At 25.8% G+C, this 18,316-nt stretch overlaps 1 protein-coding gene across 1 annotated transcript in view; it reads right to left on the minus strand.

Annotated features, from left to right (window-relative positions):
• Positions 1-7,048: 7,048 nt before the first annotated feature.
• Positions 7,049-18,316, minus strand: part of LOC145271278 (sodium-dependent proline transporter-like) — a 161,583-nt gene continuing 150,315 nt past the window's right edge. The window contains exons 14-15 of the mRNA XM_080126832.1: positions 17,462-17,614; positions 7,049-7,731 (exon numbers count right to left, since the gene is read on the minus strand). Coding sequence (XP_079982958.1) covers positions 7,549-7,731; positions 17,462-17,614 — 336 coding nt within the window. The 3' untranslated portion in view covers positions 7,049-7,548. The remainder of the gene's footprint in view (positions 7,732-17,461; positions 17,615-18,316) is intronic.

The following is an 18,316-nucleotide window of genomic DNA, read 5'->3' on the forward strand; positions in this document are numbered from 1 at the left end:
TTGCCCCCCCCCTCTCAGCACTTAGTGACTCAAGTCCACCTCACATAGTATCCAATAAACACTTAAACGCTAAGAGAGGCGAAAATAACAAAGCGATTAATTAGCGAATTATATTAGATCGACACTGAAAAAGACGGCTGATAGAGATAAAAGCACAAAATTTTAACGTCAACACATTTACTCGCTGAAGATTGACAATATAAATGCAACTTCCGGTAGAGAATTACCTTAAATTGTAAGAAATCATTCAATCATTATACAGGCCCAAACTGCCATTGTATTGATCAATTTCACGAAAAACACCCGTCTAGCCGAATCCACTGTGAAAAATTTCCCCCATTCTTTATCCGTACCTAAATCAAAACATGGATTCCATGAACAAAGCTTCTTTCTTAGAACTGCACGCCTGTGGAACTCTGTTCCGTCTGCCTGCTTCCCACCTGACTACAACTTGGATGTCTTCAAGTCCAATGTTAACAAATTCCTAATGATCCGCCCCCTTAAGTAAACACTTCATCAAATCTCCACACTAACGTAATGAACTTGCAATAACCCTTATCCCTGAGTGGCTTCCGAGCCTTGATAAGTGGTGACCACTGTGTAAAAAAAAAAAAAATTTGACTGGTTGAATCTAACCAGACATGTCACGTGCTTTGCCGCCAATTTATTTCTATTTTTGTTTTGCAATAACCCTTATCCCTGAGTAGCTTCCGGGCCTTGATAAGTGGTGACCACAGTGTAAAAAAAAAAAAAAAATTGATTGGTCGAATCTAACCAGACATGTCACGTGCTTTGCCGCCAATTTCTATTTCTGTTTTGCAATAACCCTTATCCCTGAGTAGCTTCCGGGCCTTGATAAGTGGTGACCACAGTGTAAAAAAAAAAAAAAAATTGATTGGTCGAATCTAACCAGACATGTCACGTGCTTTGCCGCCAATTTCTATTTCTGTTTTGCAATAACCCTTATCCCTGAGTAGCTTCCGGGCCTTGATAAGTGGTGACCACAGTGTAAAAAAAAAAAAAAAATTGATTGGTCGAATCTAACCAGACATGTCACGTGCTTTGCCGCCAATTTCTATTTCTGTTTTGCAATAACCCTTATCCCTGAGTAGCTTCCGGGCCTTGATAAGTGGTGACCACAGTGTAAAAAAAAAAAAAAAAAAAAAATTGATTGGTCGAATCTAACAAGACATGTCACATGCTTTGCCGCCAATTTATTTCTATTTCTGTTTTCAGATTTATCAGTTCTCCCTTGACCAGCAAAGAAGGAGGACTCATTTTATTATGTCTTCTAATAAGGAGACTTGGGCGCTAACAGTAATGCCTTCCTTACTTCGGAACTCTGCCGCGGACAAAGTATAAACATTTGTCAAAGCCTACAAGTCGGCTCACCTATAAGACAGAATGTCTTCAACCATATTACGGACTTTTAACCTTTCATCTTCGGTATGCAACCTCTTTGCGTTGCTACCAACCCTCTGAGGTTATGAGGTCTTGTGGAACATGGCTAATTTCATCCTTTTTTACACGGTGGTCACCACTTATCAAGGCCCGGAAGCCGCTCAGGGATAAGGGTTATTGCAAGTACAGTACGTTAGTGTGGAGATTTGATGAAGTGTTTAATTAAGGGGGCGGTTCATTAGGAATTTGTTAACATTGGACTTGAAGACATCCAAGTTGTAGTCCGGAGGGAAGCAGGCAGACGGAACAGAGTTCCACAGGCGTGCAGTTCTAAGAAAGAAGCTTTGTTCATGGAATCTACGTTTTGATTTAGGCACAGATATAGAGTGGGGGAAATTTTTCACAGTGGATTCAGCTAGACGGGGGGTTTTCGTGAAAGATTTGTGAGGGGGGACCAGAGATTGGAGTTCAGACGAGCACCTGCCATGGAAATAATGATAAAACAAGGATAGGCTCGCAACGTCTATTTTGTGGAAGAGAGGTTGCAGGGTAGAGAAAAGGTAATCCTTTACCTGCAACGGACTTTGACAACATTGCAAAATGCAAAAGGACACTAACTACGGCTCAAAGAAGCAAACTACCTACTCCAAAGGTGGACGCAAGATGTGTGCACTATTTTGTAATAATATCCTTGCATTAGATCTCAGACCTCCATCTGAGGTGGGTATATATGCTGATGACACCACACTATATAACAGGCACGACAGGAAAACAAATGAACACATATCTAAAGAAATGGCAGAAACACTAGAGGATGACTTCCAATCTGCAGTGGAATGGGGACAAAAATGGATGGTCACGTTCAATGCTGCCAAGACTAAACTAGTTTCCTTCAATAACTACAAAAAACCTTTACCACCAATAGCAATGGCCAAAGACTATCTGAAAGTACATCTTTTAAACTCCTCGGCCTAACGTTCACAGGAAACACGAGTTGGAACAATTACATTGAAAGCATTGCCAGGACCGCTGCAAAGAAGGTAGTCTCTCTCTACTGTGCTAGAAAACTACTAACACCCGAAAGTATCCTATACCTCTATAAGGCCAGCATTCGTCAATGTATGGAGTATTGTTGTCATTTGGGCTGGTGCATCTGCTACTAGTCTCTCGCTTCTAGACAAGGTTCACAAGAGAGTCGCCAATCTGATAGGTGCTGAACTGTCATCTAAGCTTCAGTCTCTGTCCCATCGATGAAATGTTGCATCTCTCTGCCTGTTCTACAAGTATTTTAATGGTGAATGCTCTGACGAACTGCAAGCACTTGTGCCCACGTGACGTAGACACCCTCAACAAACCTGAGAGGGAGCTAATTCCCACCCCCACACTGTAGAGATCCCTAGATGTAAAAGATCTTTCTACTCCAGTAGTTTCTTCCCCAGAACCGCTAGACTTTGGAATTCCATTCCAGGTCCCTGCTTCCCTAACTGTACTGACATGCAGAAGTTTAAGTGTAACATGAACCGACATCTTGCTGCCCAAATCCCTACATAGTACCCCAGTAGCTGTTGTCCTTGATAGTAGCCACCTACACCAAAGTGGCAATGTGCCTTGTTTGAGGTGAAAGGATAGAAAAGAAAGGATAGAAAAGAAAGGAAAGGAGAAAAGGATAGAAAGGAGAAAAGGATAGAAAGGAGAAAAGGAAATGAAAGAAAAGGAAAGAAAAAAGAAAAGAAAGAAAGGAAAGGAAAGAAAAGGAAAGAAAAGGAAAGGAAAGGAAAGAAAAGGAAAGGAAAGAAAAGGAAAGGAAAGGAAAGAAAAGGAAAGGAAAAAGAAAAGGAAAGGAAAGAAAAAAGAAAAGAAAAGAAAAAAGAAAGAAAAAAGAAAAGGAAAGAAAGAAAAAGATCTCAGCCGTTAATAAAGTATAGAACATATTGTAAAAGCCTGCGAATTAGACTTACTTATAAGACAGAAAGTCTACAACCGCATTACAGACATATTGTGAACTTTTCATCTTCAGTATGCAGCCTGTTTACGTTGCTACCAATTTTTTTTAGGGCCATGAGCTCCACTGGAACACGACTAATTTCATCCTTGATTGCAACATACCACAACAGCATGTGGATTGCAACAGGACTAAGACTACCTTTTCATTGAAGCAAACTACCCGCTCCAAATTTGGACGCAAGATGGGCGCACCATTTTAAAATAATATCTTGTGTACCCATAAAGTTTGTCATGAATTTTACAGGTAGGGTCTGTTTTATGATTGTCCGATTTTTTTTTTTTTTGCCTTCAATAGAGAGCATTGAACATGTTAGATAAATTCCTATCTTGACATAAAATAATTCATAGCATAGCGTTCACTGAAATTTGAAAAATAAAATACGTATTGAATACGTTTGAAAACAAAATTGCAACGCGAAATTACTAAAATAAACAAGTGTTTATTTTTAAGAAAAATATTTCAGAGTAACACTCCCTTGTCAATCTTTTATATTTGTTTCTTCACCGTGATGTTAAAAAAAATAGAAAAGAAAAAACTGCCCAGATTTTCAAATCAAACATGTTAGATAAAATTCCCATCTTGCTACAAAATAATTCATATCAAAATCACACATCACTGGAATAGCATTTTTCTACAGAATAGAAAACCACATTCGTGGAAGGACTTAATGTGAAAAACAGACTCAAGTATTTTAAGTGATATAATTAAACTAAAATTAATCCAAAATTCAAAGAATAATCTCTATATTTGATTTTCAAACCGATTAAACGTTTGAAAGTAAGTAAAACCACTAAAACCTTTTCCAGATAGGTAGAAGAGTAACTTATTTTGCCTTTGATAACATTTGTGTTGTATATATATATATATATAAAATGAACTTATTTTCCCCCTTTGATTTTGACCTTAATAGGATTAAAAATCAAGACATTTCATGCATATATAATATGCACAAAATGCAGCACAATATCTGAGGTGTGTTATAGGCCTATTACCTCTCCACTTCTTCGATAATTGTAGATTCCTATATTTTTTCTGCTGAGAGTTCACAGCCCAAATCGGTTACAATCAATGAAAGTGGTAAAATCTTTTCTCTCTAATTAATTCCTCCTTCTCCCGCCACCATTTTATACCGTTGCAGGATCATTCACAAGGAACAGTTACAAAGGAACACCAGTTTGAGTTTTCTTTACTTTGTAGTTGCTTAAAAAAAAACTGGAATTAACCGAATCAAAGGGTTACTTATGCCATTTAAAAAAAATTTTTTTTTGCTTTTCGCTGTGTTTTTTGTTTTTCCGAACACGGTTTTCCAGGAGTTTTGATTTTCCGATTTCTTTTTTTAAATAAGTTTTACGTTTGTTCGCAGTTTTCTTTTGGTTTTGCCAATTTTTTTTTTTTTTTTAATATTAATACAGGGTTATCACTTCGCTTACCAGGCAATGCCGGGGACCCCCGCTAGTTAAACATATTGCATGGTTGTACTAAATGGCAACTACATGAAAACACTGCTTTAAGTCGTCGATAATATAAACAGTACGTTTATCAATTTGAACTACTTAATATTTATTGTTTTGACAATCTGTGTTTTAAAGTTTCTTTCAATAAGCAACAAATATTTACGATTTTTTAAATATTCAGATGAAGATTGATTACTTATATTTTAAATTTTCGGACTATTGTTCTCATTTTGAATTTTTTTTTTTTTGACATAGACATAACCACTTATCAAGGCCCAGAGACCACTCGAGGATAAGGGTTAAGAATGCACAGTAGTCAATTGGACAATATAGTAATCGTTAGTAATCTGTTAACTTCAGTGGAATGGCTCATCAAGAACTTGTTTACGTTGGACAAAGGGGTCACCACTTATCAAGGCCTGAATGGCACTCAAGGATAAGGGTTAATGAGTGTACGGTGGTCAAAAGGAACATGTTGCAGTAATCATTAATAGTGAAAATTTGGTAACTTTAATTACTTAAGGGGTTGGCTCATCAAGAATTTGTTTGCGTTAGACTTGAAGACAACCATATTGTAGTCAGCTGGAAAGCAGGAAAACGGAAGACAATTCCACAGGCGTGCAGTTCTAAGAAAGAAGCTTTGCTCATGGAATCTACGTTTAGGTTTAGGCATAGATAAAGAGTGGAATAAATTATTTATAATGGTTTCAGGTAGACAAGTGTTTTTTTTTCTGATCGAAAGTTTTCTTTATAAAGGAATCGGCACTTATCAAGGCCTAGAGGCTACTCGAGAATAAGGGCTAATGAGTTTAGAGTAGTCAATGGGAAAATATCGTAGTAATCATTAGTCGTGGAAATTTAGTAAATTGGAATTTGTTTATGTGGGACTTGAAGACGACCATATTGTAGTCAGTTGGAAAGTAGGGAAACGGAAGACAATTCCATAGGCGTGCAGTTCTAAGAAAGCTTTATTCATGGAATCTACGTTTAGGTTTAGGCACAGATAAAGAGTGGAGGAAATTATTGATAGTGGTTTCAGCTAGACGAGTGTTTCTTTTTTTTTGTCAGACGAAGGGGGACCATGAATTAGAGTTCAGAGAGGCACTTGCCATGGAAATAACGATAAGGTAGAGACAGGCTCACAACATCTCTTCTATGAGAAAGAGGTTGCAGGGAAGAGAAAAAGGCATCCCCCACTAGATTACGAAGTCTATTTTGAACGCTGTTAAGGCAGGATAAGGTGCTTCTAGCAAAGCTGGAACTAACACCTATTCCTGCAAAACTGATCAATGAATTCCCCAAGGAGAAATGCTCCCCAACACCTTATAAAACTTTATTAATCTGCCCAGTATTTAAAAATAATGGATATTGGTCTTCAGCATCACAGTACAGACCAGTTAGTCTTCTGTGTTGGACGAGTACGTCTAGGACAACAGCATATTCTTTTTATTGGTTTGACTCTCGAGTGGTGATATCTTATATGCTTTTATATAGAGTGGTGTGGTTGATTAACTGTGTCTAACTGCGTCGGATATATACTCGAGAGCCAAAACAATGAAAAGAATATGCTGTTGTCATAGCCCTAGTCATGAGCAAGTTGCTTGAATCCGTGTTAAATAGAGAAATTGTCAATCACCTCAGCACAAACAATCTACTCTGTGGTATGCAATATGGTTTCTATCCTGCGAGATTTACAACTGATGTACTGACTGTAATTTCACATAGGATCAGTGAATCTATCGATGGGGGATTCCTCTTTAGAGCACATTCAAGAACTTTGATGCCAGGGAGTAGAACAGTCTGAAGAAGCAAAATAAATCTAAGAACAAATATTATTTAATGTTATTGCCGACTCGTTTGAATCAAATTTTTGTTAGAAATTGTATCTAATGTTTTATTTGTATAAAAAAAGGGAAAAAAAAAGGAAAAAAAGGAAAAAAAAAGGAAAAAAAGGAAAAAAAAAGGAAAAAAAGGAAAAAAGGAAAAAAAAGGAAAAAAAAAAGGAAAAAAAAAAGGAAAAAAAAAAGGAAAAAAAAAAGGAAAAAAAGAAAAGAAAAAAAGGAAAAAAAGAAAAGAAAAAAAAGGAAAAAAAGAAAAGAAAAAAAAGGAAAAAAAGAAAAGAAAAAAAAGAAGGAAAAAAGAGAAGAAAAAAAAGGAAAAAAAGGAAAAAAAAGGAAGGAAAAAAAAGGAAAAAAGGAAAAAAAAGGGGAAAAGGGAAAAAAAGGGGAAAAGGGAAAAAAGGAAAAAAAAATTAAAATTAAAGTTTGTTTATACAGTGTAACCCGGATATAAGAGACTTCTTTCCTGAGTTCCCACACAACTCTTATATCCGGGTCATATTCTACGAAAAAGAATAGTTAGCTTAAAATTAAAGTTTGTTTATACAGCGTAACCCGAATATAAGAGACTTCATTTCTGTGGTGTGTACGCAACTCTCTTATATCCGGGTCATGCTATATGAAAAAGAATAGCTAGCTTAAAATTAAAGTTTGTTTATACATTTTAACCCAGATATAAGAGACATCTCTTGCCACCACAACCCTCTTATATCCGGGTTTCACCTTTTATCAGAATTATACTTTACATTAACATAGGCTCCAAATTTGGGACCAGAGAACCCCTTTCTTATATCAGGGTCTCTTATATCCGGGTTACACGGTATAAAATAATAAAGAAACTTGGTTTCATTCAGAATTTTGTCGAATGTAGAATGTCCGATTTTCCATTTTGATTCGAAGATTTTCCGTTATTTATACAAGTCTCGCTGGTTCCTCCTTCCAATGATTGCGCGGGTGCGTAGATACCGGTCCGGTTCTCAATCAGGGCTGGTCCCCAATCGCTAGTTGGTTGTATGGCCGTCCGTATATCGCCCTGAAACGATAACATTAAAATCATTACTACTGCAGTAACGCATCATACGGCACACATATCGACTCAAAATGGCTTTCTTTTTTTTTTTTTTTATACAGCAATCACCACTTATCAAGGCCCAGATGCCACTCGAGGATAAGGGTTAATGGTCAAACATTAGTCAATGTGATTATAGCGTAGTAAACATAAGTAGTGGGAATTTTGTAAATTGGATTACTTAGGGGGGGGCGGTTCATCAAGAACTTGTTTACATTGGACTTGAAGGCAATCATATTGTAGTCAGATGGAAAGCAGGCAGACGGAAGAGAGTTCCACACGCATGCAGTTCTAAGAAAGAAACTTTGTTCATGGAATCTATGTTTAGGTTTAGGCACAGATAAAGAGTGGGGGGGGGGAATATTGATAGTGGTTTTGACTAGACGAATGTTTTTCATGAAAGTTTGGCGTGTTATTTTATTATTTTTTATATTATATTATTTTTTATATTATTTTTATTATTTTTTATATTATATTATTTTTATTATTTTTTATATTATTTTTATTATTATTTTTATTATATATTATATTATTTTTATTATTATTTTTATTATTTTTTATATTATATTATTTTTATTATTTTTTATATTATTTTTATTATTATTTTTATATTTTTATTATTATTTTTAATTTTTTTTATATTTTTATTATTATTTTTATTATTTTTTATATTATTTTTATTATTTTTTCTATTATTTTTATTATTTTTTCTATTATTTTTTATATTATTTTTATTATTTTTTCTATTATTTTTATTATTATTTTTATTATTTTTTATATTATTTTTATTATTATTTTTATTATTTTTTATATTATTTTTATTATTATTTTTATTATTTTTTATATTATTTTTATTATTTTTATTATTTTTTATATTATTTTTATTATTTTTACTATTATTTTTATTATTATTTTTTTATTTTTTATATTATTTTTATTCTTTTTATTATTTTTTATATTATTTTTATTATTTTTTATATTATTTTTATTATTTTTTATATTATTTTTATTTTTTTATTTTTTATATTATTTTTATTATTTTTATTATTATTTTTATTATTTTTTATATTATTTTTATTATTTTTTATATTATTTTTATTATTTTTTTTATTTTTTATATTTTTATTATTTTTATTATTATTTTTTATATTACTTTTATTATTTTTGTTATTATTTTTATTTTTATATTATTTTTTATATTATTTTTATTATTTTTTATATTATTTTTATTATTATTTTTATTATTTTTTATATTATTTTTATTATTTTTTATATTATTTTTATTATTTTTTTTTATTTTTTATATTTTTATTATTATTTTTATTATTATTTTTTATATTATTTTTATTATTTTTTTATTTTTTATATTTTTATTATTTTTTATATTATTTTTATTATTTTTTATATTATTTTTATTATTATTATTATTTTTATTATTTTTTATATTATTTTTATTATTCTTTATATTATTTTTATTATTATTTTTATTATTTTTATTATTTTTTATATTATTTTTTATATTATTTTTATTATTTTTTATATTTTTATTATTTTTATTATTATTATTTTTATATTACTTTTATTATTATTTTTTTATTTTTGTTATTATTTTTATTATGTTTTATATTATTTTTATTATTTTTTATATTATTTTTATTATTATTTTTATTATTATTTTTATTATTATTTTTATTATTATTTTTTTTATATTTTTATTATTATTTTTATTATTTTTATTATTATTTTTATTATTATTTTTATTATTATTTTTATTATTATTTTTATTATTTTTATTATTATTATTTTTATATTACTTTTATTATTATTTTTTTATTTTTGTTATTTTTTTTATTATTTTTTATATTATTTTTATTATTTTTTATATTATTTTTATTATTATTTTTATTATTATTTTTATTATTATTTTTTTTATATTTTTATTATTATTTTTATTATTTTTATTATTATTTTTATTATTATTTTTTATATTATTTTTATTATTTTTTTTATTTTTTATATTTTTATTATTTTTATTATTATTTTTTATATTACTTTTATTATTTTTGTTATTATTTTTATTTTTATATTATTTTTTATATTATTTTTATTATTATTTTTATTATTTTTTATATTATTTTTATTATTTTTTATATTATTTTTATTATTTTTTTTTTATTTTTTATATTTTTATTATTATTTTTATTATTATTTTTTATATTATTTTTATTATTTTTTTATTTTTTATATTTTTATTATTTTTTATATTATTTTTATTATTTTTTATATTATTTTTATTATTATTATTATTTTTATTATTTTTTATATTATTTTTATTATTCTTTATATTATTTTTATTATTATTTTATTATTTTTATTATTTTTTATATTATTTTTTATATTATTTTTATTATTTTTATTATTTTTATTATTATTATTTTTATATTACTTTTATTATTATTTTTTTATTTTTGTTATTATTTTTATTATTTTTTATATTATTTTTATTATTTTTTATATTATTTTTATTATTATTTTTATTATTATTTTTATTATTATTTTTATTATTATTTTTTTTTATATTTTTATTATTATTTTTATTATTTTTATTATTATTTTTATTATTATTTTTATTATTATTTTTATTATTTTTATTATTATTATTTTTATATTACTTTTATTATTATTTTTTTATTTTTGTTATTTTTTTTATTATTTTTTATATTATTTTTATTATTTTTTATATTATTTTTATTATTATTTTTATTATTATTTTTATTATTATTTTTTTTATATTTTTATTATTATTTTTATTATTTTTATTATTATTTTTATTATTATTTTTATTATTATTTTTATTATTTTTTATTATTATTTTTATTATTATTTTTATTATTCTTTATATTATTTTTATTATTTTTATATTATTTTTTTTATTATTTTTATTATTTTTTATATTATTTTTATTATTTTTTTTATTTTTTATATTTTTATTATTATTTTTATTATTTTTTATATTACTTTTATTATTATTTTTTTATTTTTGTTATTATTTTTATTATTTTTTATATTATTTTTATTATTATTTTTATTATTATTTTTATTATTTTTTATATTATTTTTATTATTATTTTTATTATTATTTTTATTATTTTTTATATTATTTTTATTATTATTTTTATTATTTTTTATATTATTTTTATTATTATTATTTTTTATATTATTTTTATTATTTATATTATTTTTATTATCATTTATATTTTTATTATCATTTATATTTTTATTATTATTTATAGTATTTTTATTATTTTTATTATTTATATTTATATTATTTATATTTTTATTTATATTATTATTATTATTATTATTATTTATATCTTATATTTTTATTATTATATTTGTATTATATTTTTATATTTATATTATATTTTTATTATTATATTTTTATTATTATATTTATTATATTTTTATTATATTATTTTTATTATTATATTATTTTTATTATATTATTTTGTGATTTTTTTTTACAAGGGAGTCACCACTTATCAAGGCCCAGAGGCGACTCGAGGATAAGGGTTAATAGGTATACATTAGTCATTGTGATTTTAGCATAGTAAACAGTGGGAATTTTGAAACTTGGATTACTTAGGGGGACGATTCAATTAGAACTTGTTCACATTGAACTTTTTCTTTTTTTTTTCATAGGTATCAACTCATTATCAAGGCCAAGAGGCCACTCAAGGATAAGGGTTAAAGAGTGTACAGTAGAAATTGGACAATATAATAATCATTAGTAATGAAAATTTGTTAAATTTGATAACTTATATGGAACGGCTCATCAAGAACTTATTTACGTTAGACTTGAAGACAACTTGATTATTATATGATTATTTATATTATTAATCTTATTTTTATTTTTGTTATTATCATTATTCATCTAATTTTATTATTTTTAATATTATTATAATTATTGCTATTTTAAGTTAGAGGAAAGTTGGAAGACAGAGTTGAGAGTCAAGAGCTGATGTGTAGAAAACGTGATATAGTCACGTTGGTAAACACACTTCTGACGTCATAAACAAAGGTGATTTCACAATATAGGATTCTGTGGGTTCGGAGTTAGAGAGTTGGAAGGCAGAGTTGAGATTCAAGAGTTGATGAGAGTAAGTCAGTTGGAGAGGAGAACCCCTTAGAAGCGAAGGGTTGAAGATTAGACCATGTAGATTCAAGTTTGAATTCCTGACGTCACCGATCGGCCGATTGAATAATAACTAAACACAATTATGTTTGTAAATGTTGTCTCGTGTCGTCATTCCTCACAACCATAAAAGTAAATGTGTTTTTATCATCATGTTATAACGAACTTTGTATGACCCCCTTCAAAGTATCATATACCTCCACCCTCAACAATAATGTATTCCCCTCCTTTTTCCATCCTCAACAATAATGTATCTCCACCCGTCTATAAGTGTTAACAAGAATCATCCCAGGCAGATAGAAATGTCGCCCTCATTATCATCTGTTCTGAGTCCCCGGTAATGTGTTCCCAATATGTATCCCTATGCAACAATAGTACATTTTGCTCTTAGCCAAAAAGCCACAACTGGGCTAGTGCATCTGCCATCAGACTTACTTAGACAGGGAAAAAACAAATAAAAAATTAAAAATAAAAAATTAAAAATAAAAATAAAAAATTAAAAATAAAAATAAAAATTAAAAATAAAAATAAAAATTAAAAATAAAAATAAAAATTTAAAATAAAAATTTAAAATAAAAATTTAAAATAAAAATTTTAAATAAAAATTTTAAATAAAAATTTTAAATAAAAATTTTAAATAAAAATTTTAAATAAAATAAAAATTTTAAATAAAATAAAAATTTTAAATAAAATAAAAATTTTAAATAAAATAAAAATTTTAAATAAAATAAAAATTTTAAATAAAATAAAAATTTTAAATAAAATAAAAATTTTAAATAAAATAAAAATTTTAAATAAAATAAAAATTTTAAATAAAATAAAAATTTTAAATAAAATAAAAATTTTAAATAAAATAAACATTTTAAATAAAATAAACATTTTAAATAAAATAAACATTTTAAATAAAATAAACATTTTAAATAAAATAAACATTTTAAATAAAATAAACATTTTAAATAAAATAAACATTTTAAATAAAATAAACATTTTAAATAAAATAAACATTTTAAATAAAATAAAAATTTTAAATAAAATAAAAATTTTAAATAAAATAAAAATTTTAAATAAAATAAAAATTTTAAATAAAATAAAAATTTTAAATAAAATAAAAATTTTAAATAAAATAAAAATTTTAAATAAAATAAAAATTTTAAATAAAATAAAAATTTTAAATAAAATAAAAATTTTAAATAAAATAAAAATTTTAAATAAAATAAAAATTTTAAATAAAATAAAAATTTTAAATAAAATAAAAATTTAAAATAAAATAAAAATTTAAAATAAAATAAAAATTTAAAATAAAATAAAAATTTAAAATAAAATAAAAATTTAAAATAAAATAAAAATTTAAAATAAAATAAAAATTTAAAATAAAATAAAAATTTAAAATAAAATAAAAATTTAAAATAAAATAAAAATTTAAAATAAAATAAAAATTTAAAATAAAATAAAAATTTAAAATAAAATAAAAATTTAAAATAAAATAAAAATTTAAAATAAAATAAAAATTTAAAATAAAATAAAAATTTAAAATAAAATAAAAATTTAAAATACAATAAAAATTTAAAATACAATAAAAATTTAAAATACAATAAAAATTTAAAATACAATAAAAATTTAAAATACAATAAAAATTTAAAATACAATAAAAATTTAAAATAAAATAAAAATTTAAAATAAAATAAAAATTTAAAATAAAATAACAATTTAAAATAAAATAACAATTTAAAATAAAATAAAAATTTAAAATAAAATAAAAATTTAAAATAAAATAAAAATTTAAAATAAAATAAAAATTTAAAATAAAATAAAAATTTAAAATAAAATAAAAATTTAAAATAAAATAAAAATTTAAAATAAAATAAAAATTTAAAATAAAATAAAAATTTAAAATAAAATAAAAATTTAAAATAAAATAAAAATTTAAAATAAAATAAAAATTTAAAATAAAATAAAAATTTAAAATAAAATAAAAATTTAAAATAAAATAAAAATTTAAAATAAAATAAAAATTAAAAAAATAAAAATTAAAAAAATAAAAATTAAAAAAATAAAAATTAAAAAAATAAAAATTAAAAAAATAAAAATTAAAAAAATAAAAATTAAAAAAATAAAAATTAAAAAAATAAAAATTAAAAAAATAAAAATTAAAAAAATAAAAATTAAAAAAATAAAAATTAAAAAAATAAAAATAAAATAAAAATTAAAAATAAAATAAAAATTAAAAATAAAATAAAAATTAAAAAAATAAAATAAAAATTAAAAATAAAATAAAAAATTAAAAATAAAATACATAAAAATTAAAAATAAAATACATAAAAATTAAAAATAAAATACATAAAAATTAAAAATAAAATAAAAAATTAAAAATAAAATAAAAAATTAAAAATAAAATAAATAAAAATTAAAAATAAAATAAATAAAAATTATAAATAAAATAAATAAAAATTATAAATAAAATAAATAAAAATTATAAATAAAATAAATAAAAATTATAAATAAAATAAATAAAAATTAAAAATAAAATAAACATTAATGAAATAAAAATTAATATTAAAATAAATAAAGTAGTCAAGGGGATATCATAGTAAACGTTAATAGTGGAAATTTGGTAAATTGGATTACTTAAGGGGAGCACCTGATCAAGAATTTGTTTACATTGGACTTTTCAGTAGTTAAATATTGTTTACGACAGAACAAGCGTCGATTGTTCATTCTTTCAGTACTCTAGATATTAAATATGTCAGTTAAATAAATGCACAATGCGAGTAAAAATATATTGTTTAAAAATAGGTTGAAATTAGAATTGTGGATTCCTTGTTGCCAAAAGTGTGTTGGACGGACATGTGTAGAAAACGTGATATAGTTACGTCAGTAAAGACACTTCCGACGTCATCAACAAAGGGGATTTCTCAATATAGGATTCTGTGGGTTTGGAGTTAGAAAGACAGAAGACAGAGTTGATATTCAAGAGTTGATGAGAGTAAGTCAGTTGGAGAGGAGAGCCCCTTAGAAGCGAAGGGTTGAAGATTAGACCATGTAGATTCAAGTTTGAATTCCTGACGTCACCGATCGGCCGATTGAATAATAAAGAAACCAATTATGTTTGTAACTGTTTTCTCGTGTCGTTATTACTCACAACCAGAAAAGGTAACAAACTTTTGTTTAATCCTTCCGAGTATTTTATGCCTCCACCACTAGGTGTGTCAGAAATTTCGTGAAAAATAGTGAATAATTCCACCCCGTCTTTCCAAGCTTATAACTACTCGAAAAATGTAATTCAAGCCCTAATTTTTTTTTCAATTAAAGGAGCAAGGACCAAGGTTTCATTAAAAAGAACAACAAAAAGCAAACGTGTTTTTTTTTTAAACTTTGGACTTTACAGGTAAATTTCTAAAAAACACTACATTTTTTTTTGTTTTAAATTTGAATATATTATTTATTTACCTTTTCTCTTCAATTTGTGATATATAAAACTTTGTTGAGTAAATTAATTATTTACTTTTTAATAGACACTTGAAAATGGGGGGGGGCGTGAATTAAAAAAAAAAACGTTTGTCTAAAATATTATATTCGGTTTATTGGAAAGAGCATAAAATTTCACATTGACCCTGAAAATATCGTAAAAATAGAATCAATAGAAAAATTGATAGATTTTTAAAGTTTAAAAATTGAAAAATATTGAGTTCGTAAAATTCATTACTGTTTTAAAAAAAAAAAAAAATATTTCTATTACTTTTAAAACAACTTTAATAGTTTATTTTGGAAGTATAATCCATAAAGAAAATAAACAACCCACTTTTAAAAGAGAAATTACGAGTTTTTTTTTATGTTATTCGCAGTTTCGTGTTAGGGGTGTCAAAAATTCATACAAAAATTCTGATACACCTACTCCACCACCACCAATAATAATATATCTCTTCCCCTCTTAACATATTAAGAACTTTTGCATCATATCTTCCAGTCTGTATTAATATGAAATCTCCAAGAATTGTCACACTTATCATGATGTACGAGGGCGTGCAATAAGTAATGCCCCTGACCCACTTCCCATAGCAGTAGAGCAACGAAACTTGGCACAGTTATTAGTCTTTCTCTACATAGGAACCACCCAGAGTTATCCATTTATCCCATCGTTTGATGTAGCTCTGGAGACCGTTTTTGTAGAATACCCCAGGTTGGTCCTCCAACCACGACGTGACTTCAGAAATCAAGGCTGCATCATCTGGGATGGGAAACGCTTTCCTTTCAAAAACAACTTCAAGATTGGGAAGAGGTGAAAATCAGAGGGTGCAAGGTCAGGAGAGTAGGGAGGATGGGGGAGGATTTCATAACCACACACCCGTGCTTCTGATCTGGCGACATGTGAGATGTGGACCGGAATGTTGTCCTGCAGGAGGAGGGTACCTTTGCTGATCTCGCCCCACCTCTTGATTTTGATAGCTTCAAAAGTGAAGCATAATAGGCTCCTGTAATTGTGGTACCCTTTGCCAGGAAATCTGTCATCACTACTCCGTCCTGGTCCCAGAAGACTGTGAGCATGACCTTGCCAGCGGAGGGCTGCACCCTTGCCTTCTTTGGAGGTGGTGAGTCCAAGTGCTTTCACTGCATTGACTGGGCTTTGGTCTCTGGATCATAGTGATGGACCCAGGTTTCATCCTGTGTAATCAGTCTTTTAAAAAACTTTGACTCATCTTCTTGGCACATCTCCAAATTCATCGTCGAGCACTCGACACGTTCTCGCTTCTGGAATGGTGTGAGCAACCTGGGAATCCATCTGGCAGGCACCTTATGCATATGCAAATGGTCATGAATGATAGTTTCCACAGACCCTGTACTAATATTGACATCTTGGGCTATTTGGCGAATAGTAATGCGCCGATCTTCCAAAATGGCAGCCTCAACTTGACGAACAGATGCCTCATCAATGGCAGAAGGGGGTAACCAGGTCTGAGAGCTGTTTTCACAGACTTCCGGCCATGTTTGAATTCACGATGCCAGCGTTTTACAAGGTCATATGTTGGGGCATTATCACCATAAGTTTCTTTCATTTCATCAAAAGTCTCCTGTGGTGTGCGTCCTTTCAAATACAAAAAAACGGATCACTGCTCAACATTCAACAGGCTCCATTTCACACCTGATTAAGTTCAAACACCTGTAAAACAGAAACCACAATTAGTTCAGAGCTGTAATTTGCCACATAACCCGTAGAGATATAAATCATTGCAAATGCAAAATTTCAGCTAGATCAGACAACTGGACGTGGGTCAGGGGCATTACTTATTGCACGCCCCTCGTAATATGTATAATTTTCTTCGCATAAGAATTGTCATCTGCAATATGAATCCCCGTTAATGTGTCCCCAATATGGCCCACTCCTATTCAACAATGACTGCTAACATTTTCGTTAGTTATTGTTTCTACTTCAGACAGACAGATACCAACTCTTCGTCATTCAAACCAGAGGAAACAGATTAAATCCGTTTATATTTTACTTACATTGTGTAAGATGATTTGAATCAGAGCCGTAATCAAAATAATAGCTATTGGTATGGCGACCATCATCCAGCCGACTCCCTGAGCCCAGGGTTCAAAAATATAATTCACGTATTTCGATTTGGTTTGGCCCACTGCCGACATGATGAAGATGAACTGAAAAAAATAAAAATAAAATTTAAAAAAAAAAAAAATTTTTTTTAATTTAAAAAAATAAAATAACAAAAAAAATTAAATAAAACAATAAAATAAAAAATAAAATAAAATAACAAAAAAAAATAAAATAAAAAAATTAAAAAAATAACAAAAAAAAAAATAAAATAAAAAATAACAAAAAATAAAATAAAAAATAAAATAAAAAAATAACAAAAAAATAAAAAATAAAAAATAAAAAATAAAAATAAAATAGCAAAACAATAAAATAGCAAAACAATAAAATAGCAAAACAATAAAATAGCAAAACAATAAAATAGCAAAAAAAAAATTTTTTAAATTTCAAAAAAATTAAAAAAAATAAAATAAAAAAAATTAAAAAAATCAAATAAAATAAAAAATAAAATAAAAAATAAAATTAAAAAAAATTAAAAAATATAAAAAATATATAAAAAAATAAAATAAATAAAAATAAAATAAAAAAAATAAAATAAAATAAAAAAAATAAAATAAAAAAAATAAAATAAAAAAAATAAAATAATTTATGGATTTATATTAAGAACAATGGGCTCCACATTTTGGCCAAGTTTCAGAAAAAATATAATGGATGGATCAAAAGTTATAGGGCTAAACGTGTTATTTTTGTCCATTTTGGGGCATTTTTGACCTCTGGGGATGCAACAGGAATTTTTGCAGAAAAATTTT

This window comes from Euprymna scolopes, chromosome 46, assembly GCF_053919585.1.
Source record: "Euprymna scolopes isolate OS-2025 chromosome 46, ASM5391958v1, whole genome shotgun sequence".
Taxonomy (NCBI): Eukaryota; Metazoa; Mollusca; class Cephalopoda; order Sepiida; family Sepiolidae; genus Euprymna; species Euprymna scolopes.